Here is a 14,848-nt window from a genome sequence, read left to right as displayed (position 1 = left end):
ACTTGGGAAAACTGACATCAATCTTGCAAGCTGGGACAACAAAGCACAGGGTGGCAGGAGTCTCAGAGTGCAGAGTGGTGAGGATGACCTCAGCTCGCACTGGGCTGGGACAGCTTGCACACCACAAGACAGAATAAGGGGCAGCCAAAGAGAAGAGATGGGGGAGAGAGATAGGCAGGTGAGGGAGTTGGAACACACCTGCCATTTTAAGTGTGGACTGGCTGCTGAGCATCTGAATTTTGATTACATGACCATGGGGAGCTGCAACAGCTGTAACTTCACGTACTGATCCTAAGTCCATAAGTTAGCACCATCATAATTTTGAACAGTCGCTGAACAAATGGTTGTAAGTCAAGTAAGTGAATCATGGAAGTCTGAAACAATTTCTCCCCTCCTTTACTTTTAATTGTAAATTTAAGGCATATAAATTTAATAAATAAATAAAATACTTCCCAGAAAACTAGGGAGTATCCCTTCTGAGACTTGCTCTATACCCCTTTTGCTTCTGGGGACTAAAATTCCTCTTACATGAGGATCGTCTACTCTACAGCTCTTCTTCCTGTCTCCCAAGGATGTTTCCACATATCATTATATTACTGAAACAGTGATCTGTATATATTGATTCCCAGAATACTGTATGCCCCAATTATTGTTTTTTTCCTTCTTTTAATGATTAAAATGTCGCAAAAAGCAAGTTGGCCATTCTTCTCCTCTTTCATCGTAAATTGAATATTTGGATGAACATTATTCAAGTGCTTTAGAAATTTCTTGAGCAATTCCTTACCATAAATCCAGGTCAGAAAAGAGTTATTCACATACCAAAACCAAACGGTGCAGTGTCTAGTAGCTATTGCGCAAATTACAGCTAGGCAAATGGCAATAAGATATGATGTATGGCAACTGATGGCATTCCACTCAGGCATAATAGAACAGACTCTTAACTGATCTTTGGGAATCCATACAGACACTCTGGTAAAGCTTCCATCTTGGAAAGACTTGTGTATCTCAGATGAAATTGATCCATAAAAAGGGATTTTACCAGGTTTAATGTCTGCTAAAAAAAGTTAGGAAACTTTACATACAAACACAAGACAGTGACAGCTTGATTCTCAGTAAAGGAGAATGAAAAATGCCGCTGGCTTTTCTTTTGTTCAGAAGAGCAGATAATAATAATAATAATAATAATTTTATTTGTATACCGCCCTTCTCCCAAAGGACTCAGGGCAGTGAACAGGGCAATAAATACTAATACAAAGATACAAAAATTAAGAAAAGATTAAACAAAGTGCCCAATGCCTTAGAACAATAAGTTAAAATATGTTAAAAGCAATAATAAAACCCAAAACCCATCAGGCCAGGACGGCTTGTTCAAACAAGTAGGTCTTTAGATCCCGTCGGAAGGAGCGAAGGTCGGGCGCCGTCCGGAGCTCAACCGGTAAACGGTTCCACAAATCCGGCGCACCCACAGAGAAGGACCTCCCCCTGGGAGCCACCAGACGGCATTCTCTGACTGGTGGCACCTGCCCAGTGCGCTCTCTGTGGGAGCGCACTGGGCGGAGGGAAGTTGATGCCGGCCGAAGGTGCTCCCTCAGGTACTCCGGACCCATGCCATGTAGGGCTTTAAAGGTCATTACCAGCACCTTGAATCTCACCCGGAAGACAACTGGAAGCCAATGCAGCTCACGGAGCAAAGGTGTAACATGGGAGTATCGGGAGACTCCCAACATGACTCTCGCGGCTGCATTCTGCACCAGTTGGAGCCTCCGAGTGGTCCTCAAGGGCAGCCTCATGTAAAGAGCGTTGCAGTAGTCTAATCGAGAGGTCACGAGCGCATGAGTGACCGTACGCAAGACATCCCGGTCTAGATAGGGCTGCAACTGGCGCACCAGGCGAACCTGGGCGAAGGCCCCCCTAGTCACAGTTAATATATGATCTTCTAAAGAAAGCTGTGAATCTAGAAGGACTCCCAAGTTGCGAGCCCTATGTACGGGGGGTAATAACTCACCCCCCATAGAAAGAGATGGAGTATTCTGAATTTCCCAAGATGCCGGTACGCACAGCCACTCAGTCTTGTCAGGGTTGAGCCGAAGCCTGTTCCTCCCCATCCAGACCCGAACCGCCTCCAGGCAACGGGACATCACGTCGAGGGCATCACTGGGGTGGTTTGGGGTCGAAATAAAAAGCTGGGTATCATCAGCATACTGATGATACCCAACTCCAAAACCACGAATGATCTCACCCAGCGGCTTCATGTAGATGTTGAACAGGAGAGGCGAGAGGACCGACCCCTGAGGAACTCCACAAACGAGAGGCCTCGAGGTCGACCTCTGCCCCCCTGCCAACACCGACTGCGAACGTCCCAGGAGATAGGAGGAGAACCACTGAAGAACCGTGCCTCCCTCTCCCAATCCCCTGAGACGCCGCAGCAGGATACCATGGTCGATGGTATCGAAAGCCGCTGAGAGGTCTAATAGGACTAGGACAGAGGAATATCCCCTGTCCCGAGCCCTCCAGAGATCATTCACCAGAGCGACCAATGCCGTCTCCGTGCTGTACCCGGGCCTGAAACCCGATTGGTACGGTTCTAGATAATCAGCTTTATCCAGAATCAGAGGGAGCTGATGCGCCACCACACTCTCAACAACCTTCGCAAGAAAGCGAAGGTTGGAGACCGGACGAAAGTTATTTAACACAGCTGGGTCCAAGGCAGGCTTCTTGAGGAGAGGTCTCACCACCGCCTCCTTCAAGACGGCGGGGAAACTACCCTCACTCAAAGATGCAGATATAACCACCTGGAACCAGCCTCATGTCCCCTCCCGAGCCGCGTAAACCAGCCAGGAAGGGCACGGGTCCAATAAACACGTGGTGGAGCTCAGCCTCCCCATAATCCTGTCCACTTCCTCCAGAGTCACAGGATCGAACTCCTCCCAGATAACATTGACAAGACCACCCATGTCCTGATCGTCAGACTCTGCCCAGTCGGAGTCCAAACCGGTCCGAATCCGAGCGATTTTGTCCGACAGATGTTGGCTAAACTCCTCGGCACGACCCTGCAAGGGTTCCTCTCTCACCTCCTGATTAAGGAGGGAGCGGGTCACCCTAAACAGGGCGGCCGGGCGGTTATCTGCAGACGCGATGAGGGCAGCAAAGTGATTAGACCTCGCCACCCTTATCGTCGCGAGATAAGACCTAATACAGGTTCTTAGTCGCAATCAGTTGGATAGGATGACACATGTCATCCTATCCCATAGGCCAGAGGTCACCAACCTTGGCAACTTTAAGATTTGTGGACTTCAACTCCCAGAATTCCTCAGCCAGTGCATGCTGGCTGGGGAATTCTAGGAGTTGAAGTCCACAAATCTTAAAGCAGCCAAAGTTCAAGACCCCTGCCATAAGCTTCTGCTTAATTATGATGAAAGAGATTCCTGTGTTTATGTAATTGAAGATCAGGATATCAAGACCAGCTTTCACAAGACTAGAAAACTGAAATCACCCATATCCTAAAATAGGAATATGTATTTAAGGTTATACCTGTAATATCACAGTAGACCGTCTGAAGATACATCCCGGCTTCTTGCGGCCTGAACATCACACTGATTTCAGTTGTAGAATTGGGCCAAACATCTCCCTCCTAGAGAAAAAACAGAATAAATACAATGAATAAGAAAGCTCAAGAAAGTCTTGTCTTTCAGCTCTGCTTTCTAAAACTCTGAAACACACAAATATTACCAATATTATTCTGGATAGCAAAAGGGGCTGAAAAGAGTGCCAAAAGAAACTTTTTAAACCAAATGATGCAGCAAAGAGCAATTGACCTTCCTGACCTACCTTTCTTGTTTTTCTTAGACTTGGTTCATGACAGTGCTGGCTGATCAAAAAGCAAGACCACATAAAGACCATGCAGTTAGGCTGCAGATCCATAGCAGAGTACACTGAGGAATTTCATGACCTGGCATGCCAACTTGACTGGCCAGAGGACATCCTCATAGCGGTTTTAAAGATGGGCTAAACAACAATATGTACAATGCCTGTGTTGTAATGGCCCCCTTGCAGCACAGAACAAGTACGACGTGGCAAGGTCATGGGAGAGATCACCCACAGAGAAAAGGGAAGCAACTAAGCCCCCGGCTTCACAAATCCAATCTATAGCCTGTTTTAAATGTGGCCAGGAAGTGCACCAAGCCGCAGAATGTAAGATCGGCTGTTCAGCCAAGAAGGCAAACCCAACCCCTGAGGGGATGGAGGTCGTGAAGTTCACCCCATCGGCCAAAAAGGCTGAGGGAACTCCGACCCCAACAGATGATGACCAGGGGTTGACAGATGCTGACTCTGATGATGATCCCCTGGTAAGTGGCCCGGTTACACCAGTGACCATCCTCATAGAACTGAGCTTCCCTAGGTCAGGGTTGAAGGCCAGTTTAAGTGTCCTATTAGACTCGGGCTGCACCAGGTGCTTGGTAAATCCAGCACTGGTCAAGAAACTGGGAATCAGACTGAGAAGACTTAAAAATCCTGATTGCATTCTGCCAACTAGATGGGCCTGTCACAGGAGGTATCCTGGCAACTTTTGCCACCGAGCCCAGATGGGCCCATTCGGATGTCCTGAGGTTCATAGTAGTGCCCAGGATGGAAAGACCCCTAGTCCCAGGGCTAGGCTGGCTAAAAAAGTGGAACTTTTATGTGAATTCAAGGAGAGGACTGTTAAAATTCCAGACACACCGCCCCATGGTGTGAGCTAGGAGCTGCCATGCAAGGGAAGGATCTCCCTATAATCCCTAAGGAATAGTGAGATCTCAGAGATGTGTTTAGCGAGAAGGGGTCAGATGAACTCCCCCCTCACAGACCTACTGACTCTGCTATAGAAATCCTACCAGATGCCAAGCTACCAAAACTAAAACTATACTGAATGACTTCCAGGGAGTTAGAGGAATTGCGACTGTTCATTGATAAGAATTTAGCCCGAGGTTTCATTCAACCAGCATGACCCCAGGGGGCAGCCTCAGTCCTATTCCAGGAAAAGAAGGATGGGACCTTTCATCTATATGTGGATTATAGAGGGTTAAATGTGGTATATGTGGAGAATGTTCACCCCCTACCCCTATGAAGGACATGTTAGGCCATCTGGCCAAGGGCAGAATTTTTACTAAACTGGATTTGCAGGAAGCATATTACCATGTAAGACACAAGGAAGGGGGTGAATGGAAAACTGTTCAATTGCCTGCTGGATTATTTCCAATTCAAAGTACTCCCTTTTGGACTACAGGGAGCTCCTGCTGTCTTCACACAGTTGTTTAATGAGGTCCTACATGAGCATCTGTACAAGGGGGTGCTGGTGCATTTGGACCACATTTTGATCTACACTGAGACAAAAGCAATATATGTGAAAGTGGTCAGAGCAGTTCTCCAGAGGTTACGTGCCACCAAATTGTACACCAAGCTCTCTAACTGTGAATTCCACCAAAACAAAACAGACTACCTGGATTACCACATGTCACATGAGGGGATTGAAATGGACCCTGAAAAGCTCAGAGCGGTACTAGAATGGGCACCACCCTGCACTAGGAAGCAACTACAAAGCTTACTAGGGATTGCAAATTTTTACAGGCAATTCATTCCTTCATTTTCCCAAAATTCTAAGATGGCGGCGCCTGGAATGGCTGTGGCTGCATTGGCTCTTGAAGGCGAATAGTTTTGGGAGGGATAGTAAGGGCTATAGGCCTCATGATCAGGAAGATTTTAATGTGTTTGAGCAACATGGTGGAACTAAGGTAACATACGACATACGACCGACAATCTTTGCTGGCATGGCAAGTTTCTAGTTGTTTTGGAACTGTTGGTGAGACCGTTAAAAGTCGTTGGCGCTGTTTGAATTTGTTCTACCAGCAGCAAGATCTGACTGCTGGCCTAGTGATGGATTGTATTGCAAATCAGGGCTGTTTCCAGAGGAGGCAGAGGAGGAGAGGACCTGGAGCTTATGGAGCAAAAGAACTGGATGAGGCTGTTGGCAGGCCCAGAGGAAGAGAGAGAGGCTTTTGGAGAAGTTGGTGGCGTCAGCAGTGTGCTCCAGGGGCAAAAAGAAGCAAGGCCTCTTTAAGGAAAAGGTGGAAGAGTCAGGATCAGAAAAAGGAAAGAAGACGAGGTTGTCAGAATACAAGCTAACTTGAGGGCTAATCCACATGAAGCCCCATTTCCATCTGTCCTGTTTGCCATCGTTCACTTCCTAGAGACTAAAATGGACAATGTGAAATTTGAGCGGGCCACGAACAAGGAGTATATATCGGAGGTGGTGACCCTTTGAGAGCTGTATGCAACGAAATTTCATTTTGATGTATGCCGATTGGTGTACATTCAAAGTGACAATAAAGTTATCAAATAGCCTTTCCCATTATGAACTTGCTAAAAACTAAAGGAGGGGATAAACCTAAACCTAGTCAACCCTTCAAATGGTCACAGACACTAGCGATGTGGTGGTGGGAGCTGTATTATTACACGAAAATGATGAGGGGGTATTGCAACCATGTGCATATACGTCCAGGTAACTCACGGAGACAGAACAACATTGGGCCGTGTGAGAAAAGGAGGTGTACGCTGTGAGGTGGTCATTACTTACATGGCGCCATTTCCTTGAAGGCCTGGACAGACCACAAAAATTTGGAAGCACTAAAAACACCCAGGAAACTCACTCCTAAGCAAGCCCGCTGGTCTCAACATTTTCACCGATTCCGTTTCACTTACCAGGGGGGAAGAATTTCTTGGCTGATGCATTATCTTGCATGCCCCAATATGAACACACAGGCCACTGACTCTAAACGACTTATGCCCAAACAACAACTGGCAGCACCAGTAACCACCAGGACCCAAGCTAAACTGGAGTAGAATTCCGGAAGTCTTTGGAAACTGATGAATGGTTCCAGAAAAATAGACACATGTGCATAATCAAAGTTGGGCTACCCTGGGTGGGTGAGAAGTTATATATACCTGCCACCCAGAGGATCAATTTCATGCAGTTGTGCCATGATACAAAATCAGCAGGACATTTTGGGTTTGTAAAAATCCTACACTTAACTAAAAGGCAATTTTGGTGGCCATCCATGAAAAACGACATAGAAAGCTACATGGCCAGCTGCCAAACTTACATGATGGCTAAGAGGCTGCAAGGAAATTTTCCAGGACTTTTACAACCAGTGGCAAACCCCTCAGCCCCGTGGAAAGAGATAGCCATGGATTTTATAGTGGAATTACCAGAAAGCAATGGGAACACTGTAATCTGGATGGTCATGGACTTGTTTTCCAAACAGGTGCACTTCATCCCTTGCCAAAAGATCCCCACCACAAAAGCCTTAGCGAAACTTTTCGTGCAGCATATTTACAGATTGCATGGGGCACCGCAACGCATCATATCTGATAGGGGGGGTGCAATTTACGTTGGCATTTTGGAAATAATTTTTATCCCTTTTAGGAACCACCCAAGGACTGTCATCTAGTCATCATCCTCAAATGGGAGGATCAGCTGAACGTTCGAACTCAGTACTTGAGCAATATTTAAGATGCTTTATTAATTTCTAGCAAACAAATTGGACCGACCTACTCCCTTTCGCAAAGTGGCATATAATAAATGCAGTCCACTCCAGCACAGGTTACATTCCTTTTCAAATAGCTACTGGTCAAAGTTTCAACCCCATGCCAGAGCTAACCCCAAACAAACCAATAATCCCATCACTGAAGGATTGGATTGCACAATTACAAAACATCTGGCCAATCATTAGGAAAGCTTTAGATGAAGCTAGACAAGCATACAAAGCACAAGCAGACAAAAAAAAACAGTCGATCCCAAACCATTCAGAGTGGGAAAGATGGTATATTTATCTACAAAATACCTTAAATCCCTACAACTCTGTAAAAAACTCAGACCAAAATATATTGGACCTTTTTCAATTAAAAGAATCATAAACCCAGTAACAGTAGAATTTGTTGTTGTTAGTTGCCAAGTCGTGTCCGACCCATCACGACCCTATGGACAATGTTCCTCCAGGCCTTCCTGTCCTCTACCATCTTCTGGAGTCCATTTAAGCTCACACCTACTGCTTCAGTGACTCCATCCAGCCACCTCATTCTCTGTCGTCCCCTTCTTCTATTGCCCTCAATCTTTCCCAGCATTAGGCTCTTCTCCAGTGAGTCCTTCCTTCTCATTAGGTGGCCAAAGTATTTGTATTTGTATTTGTATTTATTAAATTTGTATACCGCCCTTCTCCCGAGGGACTCAGGGCAGTGAACAGGGCACATATAAATAGAGGATACAAAAATTTAAAAAAGAATTAAATAATCGCCCAGATAAAACAATAACAATATAAAACCCAATTAAAAAAACCCTAACTTCCCCCATTAGCTTCAGGATCTGGCCTTCTAAAGAGCAGTCAGGGTTGATCTCCTCTAGGACTGACCGGTTTGATCGCCTTGCAGTCCAAGGAACTCGCAGGAGTCTTCTCCAGCACCATAGTTCAAAGGCTTCAATTCTTTGGCGCTCAGCCTTTCTTATGGTCCAGCTTTCACTGCCATACATTGCAACTGGGAAGACCATAGCCTTGACTATACGCACTTTTGTTGACAGGGTGATGTCTCTGCTTTTTAGTGTGCTGTCAAGATTTGCCATGGCTTTCCTCCTGAGGAGCAAGCGTCTTTTAATTTCTTGGCTACAGTCCCCATCTGCAGTGATCTTGGAGCCCAGGAAAATAAAATCTGTCACTACCTCCATTTCTTCCCCATCTATTTGCCAGGAATTGAGAGGGCCGGATGCCATGATCTTGGTTTTCTTAATGCTAAGTTTCAACCCAAGTTTTGCACTCTCCTTCTTCACTCGCAACAAGAGGCTCTTTAGTTCCTCTTCACTTTCTGCCATTAGAGTGGTATCATCTGCATATCTTAGGTTGTTGATGTTTCTTCCGGCAATCTTAATTCCAACTTTTGATTCATCTAGCCCTGCCTTTCTCATGATGTGCTCTGCATATAAGTTAAATAGGCAAGGCGACAGTATACAGCCTTGCCGGACTCCTTTCCCAATTTTGAACCAATCAGTGGTTCCGTGTCCAGTTCTCACTGTTGCTTCTTGGCCCGCATATAGGTTTCTCAAGAGACAAATAAGATGGTCTGGTACGCCCATCTCTTTAAGGACTTGCCACAGTTTGTTATGATCCACACAATCAAAGGCTTTAGCATAGTCAATGAAGCAGAAGTAGATGTTTTTCTGGAACTCTCTAGCTTTCTCCATGATCCAGCGTATGTTAGCAATTTGATCTCTAGTTCCTCTGCCTCTTCGAAATCCTGCCTGTACTTCTGGTAGTTCTCGATCCACATACTGCTGGAGTCTAGCTTGTAGCTAACTTTACTAGCATGAGAAATGAGTGCAATGGTGCGATAGTTTGAACATTCTTTGGCACTGCCTTTCTTTGGAATTGGAATGTAAACTGATCTTTTCCAATCCTGTGGCCACTGTTGAGTTTTCCAAATTTGCTGGCAAATTGAGTGTAGCACTTTTACTGCATCGTCTTTTAAGATTTTGAATAGCTCAGCTGGAATACTGTCACCTCCACTAGCTTTGTTGTTGCTCAGCTTTTCTAAGGCCCACTTCACTTCACATTCTAGGATGTCTGACTCGAGGTCAGTGACCACCACATTGTGATTATCAGGGACGTTAAGCTCATTCTTGTATAGTTTTTCTGTGTAATTTTGCCACCTCTTCTTAATCTCTTCTGCCTCTGTTAGGTCCCTGCCATTTTGGTCCTTTATCATGCCCATTTTTGCATGAAACGTTCCCTTCATCTCTCCAATTTTCTTGAAAAGATCTCTGGTCCTCCCTATTCTATTGTTTTCTTCTATTTCTTTGCATTGTTCATTTAAGAAGGCATTCTTATCTCTTCTAGCTATTCTTTGGAATTCTGCATTTAATTGGGTGTATCTTTCTTTTTCTCCCTTGCCTTTCGCTTCCCTCCTTTCCTCAGCTATTTGCAAAGCTTCCTCAGACACCCATTTTGCTTTCTTGCATTTCTTTTTCTTTGGGATGGTTTTGGTTGCTACTTGTTGTACAATGTTGCGAACCTCTGTCCATAGTTCTTCAGGCACTCTGTCTATCAGATCTAATTCCTTAAATCTATTTGTCACCTCTACTGTATATTCAACAGGGATATGATTTAATTCATACCTGACTGGCCTAGCGCTTTTCGCTACTTTCTTTCATTTAAGCCTAAACTTTGCAACAAGAAGCTCATGGTCTGAGCCACAGTCAGCTCCTGGTCTTGTTTTTACTGACTGTATAGAGCTTCTCCATCTTTGGCTGCAGAGCATATAGTCAATCTGATTTCTGTGTTGACCGTCTGGTGATGTCCATGTGTAGAGCCGTCTCTTGGGTTGTTGGAAAAGAGTGTTTGCTATGACCATCGTATTCTCTTGACAAAATTCTATCAGCCTGTGCCCTGCTTCATTTTGTACTCCAAGGCCAAACTTGCCTGTTATTCCAGTTATCTTTTGGCTTCCTACTTTAGCATTCCAATCCCCCATGATGATAAGGACATCATTTTTGGGTGTTAGTTCTATAAGGTGCTGTAGGGCTTCATAGAACCAGTCAATTTCATCCTCTTCAGCACCGGTGGTTGGGGCATAGACTTGGACTACTGTGATATTGAATGGTTTGCCTTGGATTCGAACTGAGATCATTCTGTCGTTTTGAGGATTGTATCCCAGTATTGCTTTTCCTACTCTTTTATTGACTAAGAAGGCTACTCCATTTCTTCTGAGGGATTCTTGCCCGTAGTAGTATACCTGATGGTCATCTGAATTAAATTCACCCATTCCTGTGCATTTTAGTTCGCTGATACCTAAGATGTCGATGTTCAGTCTTGTCATCTCTTGTTTGACCACGTCCAGCTTTCCTTGATTCATGGATCTTACATTCCAGGTTCCTATGGAGAAAAAATCTTTACAGCATCGGACTTTCCTTTCACCACCAGACATATCCACAGCTGAGCGTCCTTTCGGCTTTGGCCCAGTCGCTTCATTCTTTCTGGCGCTACTAGTACTAGCCCGCTGCTCTTCCCCAGTAGCATATTGGACGCCTTCCGACCTGAGGGGCTCATCTTCCAGCGTCATATCGTTTTGCCTTTTGGTACTGTCCATAGGGTTTTCATGGCAAAGATACTGGAGTGGTTTGCCATTTCCTTCTCCAGTGGATCACATTTTGTCAGAACTCTCTGCTATGACCTTTCCGTCTTGGGTGGCCCTGCACGGCATAGCTCATAGCTTCATTGAATTACGCAAGCCCCTTCGCCATGACAAGGCAGTAATCCATGAAGGGGACAGTAGAATTAGAATTACCCAAAAATCTTAGGCAGATACACCCAATTTTTCACTGCAGTTTACTAAAAAGAGAACAACAGTCACCCCTACGAACAAATCCCCCCCACACACACCACCTCCTATCATGGTTGAAGGAGAACAACACTTCGAGATAAAAGAAATCCTGGATTCTAGGAAACACCATGGAGCAATTGAATACTTGGTAGCTTGGAAACACTTACCCTCCTCAGAAAATGAGTGGCTCAATAAACATCACATTAGAGCACCTAAGTTGCTTAAGAAGTTTCATACAGAATATCCTAATAAACCGGGCTAACATTTATATTTTGTTCCCTCTACAGGTGGACTTCTCTTTTTTTTTAAGGAGGGCAGAATGTCAGAATCCATTTATATTTCATTTCTAACTCTCTATCTGTGCAAAACAGATGGTTGGTGGAGCAGTGGGCTAATGCCTCCTTAAGTAACACCAGCTGCCTGCAATTAGTGCAGGTTTGCATCCCACCAGGCTCAAGGTTGACTCAGCCTTCCATCCTTCCGAGGTAGGTAAAATGAGGACCCAGATTGTTGGGGGCAATTAAGCTGACTTTGTAATAATGCCGCTTGGGGTGTGTGTGAAAGCCCTAATAAGCAGGCATATACATAGAATGAAGGCTACTGCTAAGCTTGTAAGCCGCCCTGAGTCTTCGGAGAAGGGCGGGATATAAATGGAATTTAAAAAAAACAAACACCCAAATCTCACCTCATTTACTGGATTCTGCGATCCCCAAGGAGGGAAAGAGAAGACAGGGTTGTTAATTGCCCCTCTCTATCCCCTAGGTGCAATGTTTGTTTATTCAGCCTGCCTGGAAGCCATCAGAAAAGACCAGGGAAGAAACCCTCTGAACTACGAAGAACAAAGAAAGGGGGGGGATTCTGCTTTGTATCTCCGAATGGAATGTGAAGGGGAGAAAGTAATAATTTTGTAAATGTACTGGTGGTTCTTTTTCCCCACGAGGGTATTGACACCTGAAACCTGACTGATCCGGGACTGACCAAATGGACTGAGGGGTGGGGTTTTTGCTCAGGGACACTTTGAAAGTATCGATTTGTAAGACAGTTTACAGATCCTGTCTATCCTATCCACTGTCATCTATGTTTTAGTAAAAGTTCCTGCTTGGGTTAGGGTTAGGGGTTAGGGTGTTTTTCTTTCCTAAAATGTGAATTGGAGTGGGTTCTGATAGTAACAATGATTCCAGAGTTGTAGTTAAATATAAAGTTAGTAAAATAAAGTCTTGACCACATGACTTTGTACATTTCTTGGGGGGGGGGGAATCACATAATCATGGGATGTGAAGTTTGGAAGAAGCATTGGGGACCTCATCCAAATCTTTTCCCAGCATAGGAATTGCCTGCTAGAGCATCCCTGACTGACATATACTGTAGCTAGATGGCCATCCAGTCTCTCTTTAAATGCTTCTAGCAAAGGAGAGTCCGCTATCTCCAAAGATTCTCTTGTGAGCATCAGGGCACTAGTTTAAAATTGCATGCTGTGTTACAGTAGAAACAGTGGCATTAATACTTTCTCTGGCAAAACCAAATTTAAAAAGAGAGTTCCTGTAGCAGAGGAATTAGTAGTGCTTGTGCTGCCATTTCTATCTGAAAAAAATGAGAAAGGCCCTCTGACTTTAGTCCCTGCAGGATGGAGTAAAAGGGTTACCACAGTCACTGTCTAGAACTATCTGGTGGCTATGAATGAAAGCATGGAAGCCTGAGAGGCTGAAAAGGTAATAGATCTCTTTGCCCCATTTCAGAGTGTCTGCTATGGTGGGAGTGGAACCCAACCTTCCTCTCCAGAAGGCTAAGATAATTTACTGCCCCTTTTGACCAGAGATTATGAATCTCAGCCTTGAGAGAAAAGGAAAGCATTCAAAGAAAATAAACTGAGAATGGATAGCTCTAACCCCAAGACATACCTCTTGTGGACAATAATAAAAAACCCTCTTACCACCAAGACTGAAATACCTGGTTAAGACAAAGATGAAGCTGTCAAGGCCACATTGCTGGATGCTGCTGTTTGTGAACACAAGTTCACTATCGAGCTTGGTATAAAATGCAGTATTTTCTTAACATAAAACATCACATTCTTAATCCTATGAAAACCTCCTTAAGGAGCCCTGGACTTTGGGGGTCAAGCATATCATAACTCCAAGCTGGTTATTTTTTTAATGTATCTTGCCTTAGTTGTAAAGTTAAATAAAGGTAAAATTTCTCTTGGAAAATCAGAACTACATAATCATACACTTTCCAGGGCTTTGGGAAATAATTTTATTTACTGATTTTTAAAATTTATTTTTAAAATTGCATTGTTGGAATCTGTGGCTCTACAATTTGCAAGCAAGACAATTAGACCAGCACAATGAACCTGGATTTCTATGGTATAGAGAATGCTTTTAATAACATTCAGTGGATAAGTAGACTTATCTCTAAATGTACAAAAGTTCATCAAGAGTTTAGAAACTAACAAAATATAATATTAAGAATGTTAAGCAATCGAATAAAAGATGCAGCAGAGTATTGGCAAAATGTAATCATCTTGGTCAGCCATTGTCAGCAATCTAACTAGCCCATTAAAAACAGCCTTTAATTAATTGAAAAGGAAGAGGGCATTATCACAGCTAAGCTAGTTAAAAGATCATGTGCCATAAATCATTTGGACTCCCAATTATGACAATGGAACCAAAAGCACTCTGGAGCTTAGTCTGTTACTGTAAGGAAACTTAAACCCTTTCTAAACTAAAGCAATGGGTTTATATTAGATGAAAAGGACCAGCCTGTAGGAGATGAATGGGCTGGGCCTGAAGGAGGGGGTCAAATGCGTCATCAGTCATGAGTCCCTTTGTGCCCACAAGACATCTAAGTCAAGCCCACCTTGAATTCCTTTCTATTCTTAACTCCTGCTAATTTCCCTTAACCATTAGTAGTTCAGATTCTTGTAGAGAGCTTAAGCTTACAGTAAATCTTTATACACATTTGAACTGCCTGAATCTCCTGATTTCCCTTGTGCTTCACATAGCCCCATCCCCCAATCTGAAGAATGCCTCTCCTTCAAGTTTCACATCTGAGCCCTCAGATCACTAATGAAGGCCCTGCTCTACATAAAAAGCATATTCCCTATTTCCTCCCCCTCAGGTCATATGGTATTTCTCACCTGAGGCTCAATGGAGAAGACTTTATTGTTGAAGAGCATTGCATCTTCATGGACAGTTGCCCGTCGGTTCTCAAAAGTACGAGTGACAATGGAGAGATGCTCACAAAGCGCTGGATTCATGTTGCATTCCATCAGAAGCTGATCAAGCACAGTATTTTGTTCACCCTGCAGGGCTTGACACATCCTAGAGAGCCCAGAGAAAGAGATGAAATGTCATATTTTGTAACAGACTCCAAAGAATGCTTGGTTATGAAGCAAAAGGGACTGACACCATGAGGATCACCATTGATCTTTGCATTCATAATATTCAAAGGA

General features: G+C 44.2%; 1 protein-coding gene across 1 annotated transcript in view; it reads right to left on the bottom strand.

Moving 5' to 3' along the window:
* The window catches only part of HYDIN (HYDIN axonemal central pair apparatus protein), a 350,217-nt gene that overhangs the window by 289,678 nt on the left and 45,691 nt on the right, over positions 1-14,848 (bottom strand). The window contains exons 9-10 of the mRNA XM_081335684.1: positions 14,534-14,717; positions 3,532-3,631 (exon numbers count right to left, since the gene is read on the bottom strand). Of these exons, the coding sequence (XP_081191810.1) occupies positions 3,532-3,631; positions 14,534-14,717 (284 nt within the window). The remainder of the gene's footprint in view (positions 1-3,531; positions 3,632-14,533; positions 14,718-14,848) is intronic.

The sequence above is a fragment of the Vipera berus genome, assembly GCF_964194415.1.
Source record: "Vipera berus genome assembly, chromosome: 10".
In the NCBI taxonomy this organism is placed as follows: domain Eukaryota; kingdom Metazoa; phylum Chordata; class Lepidosauria; order Squamata; family Viperidae; genus Vipera; species Vipera berus.
This window is presented reverse-complemented; position numbering and strand designations above follow the sequence as displayed.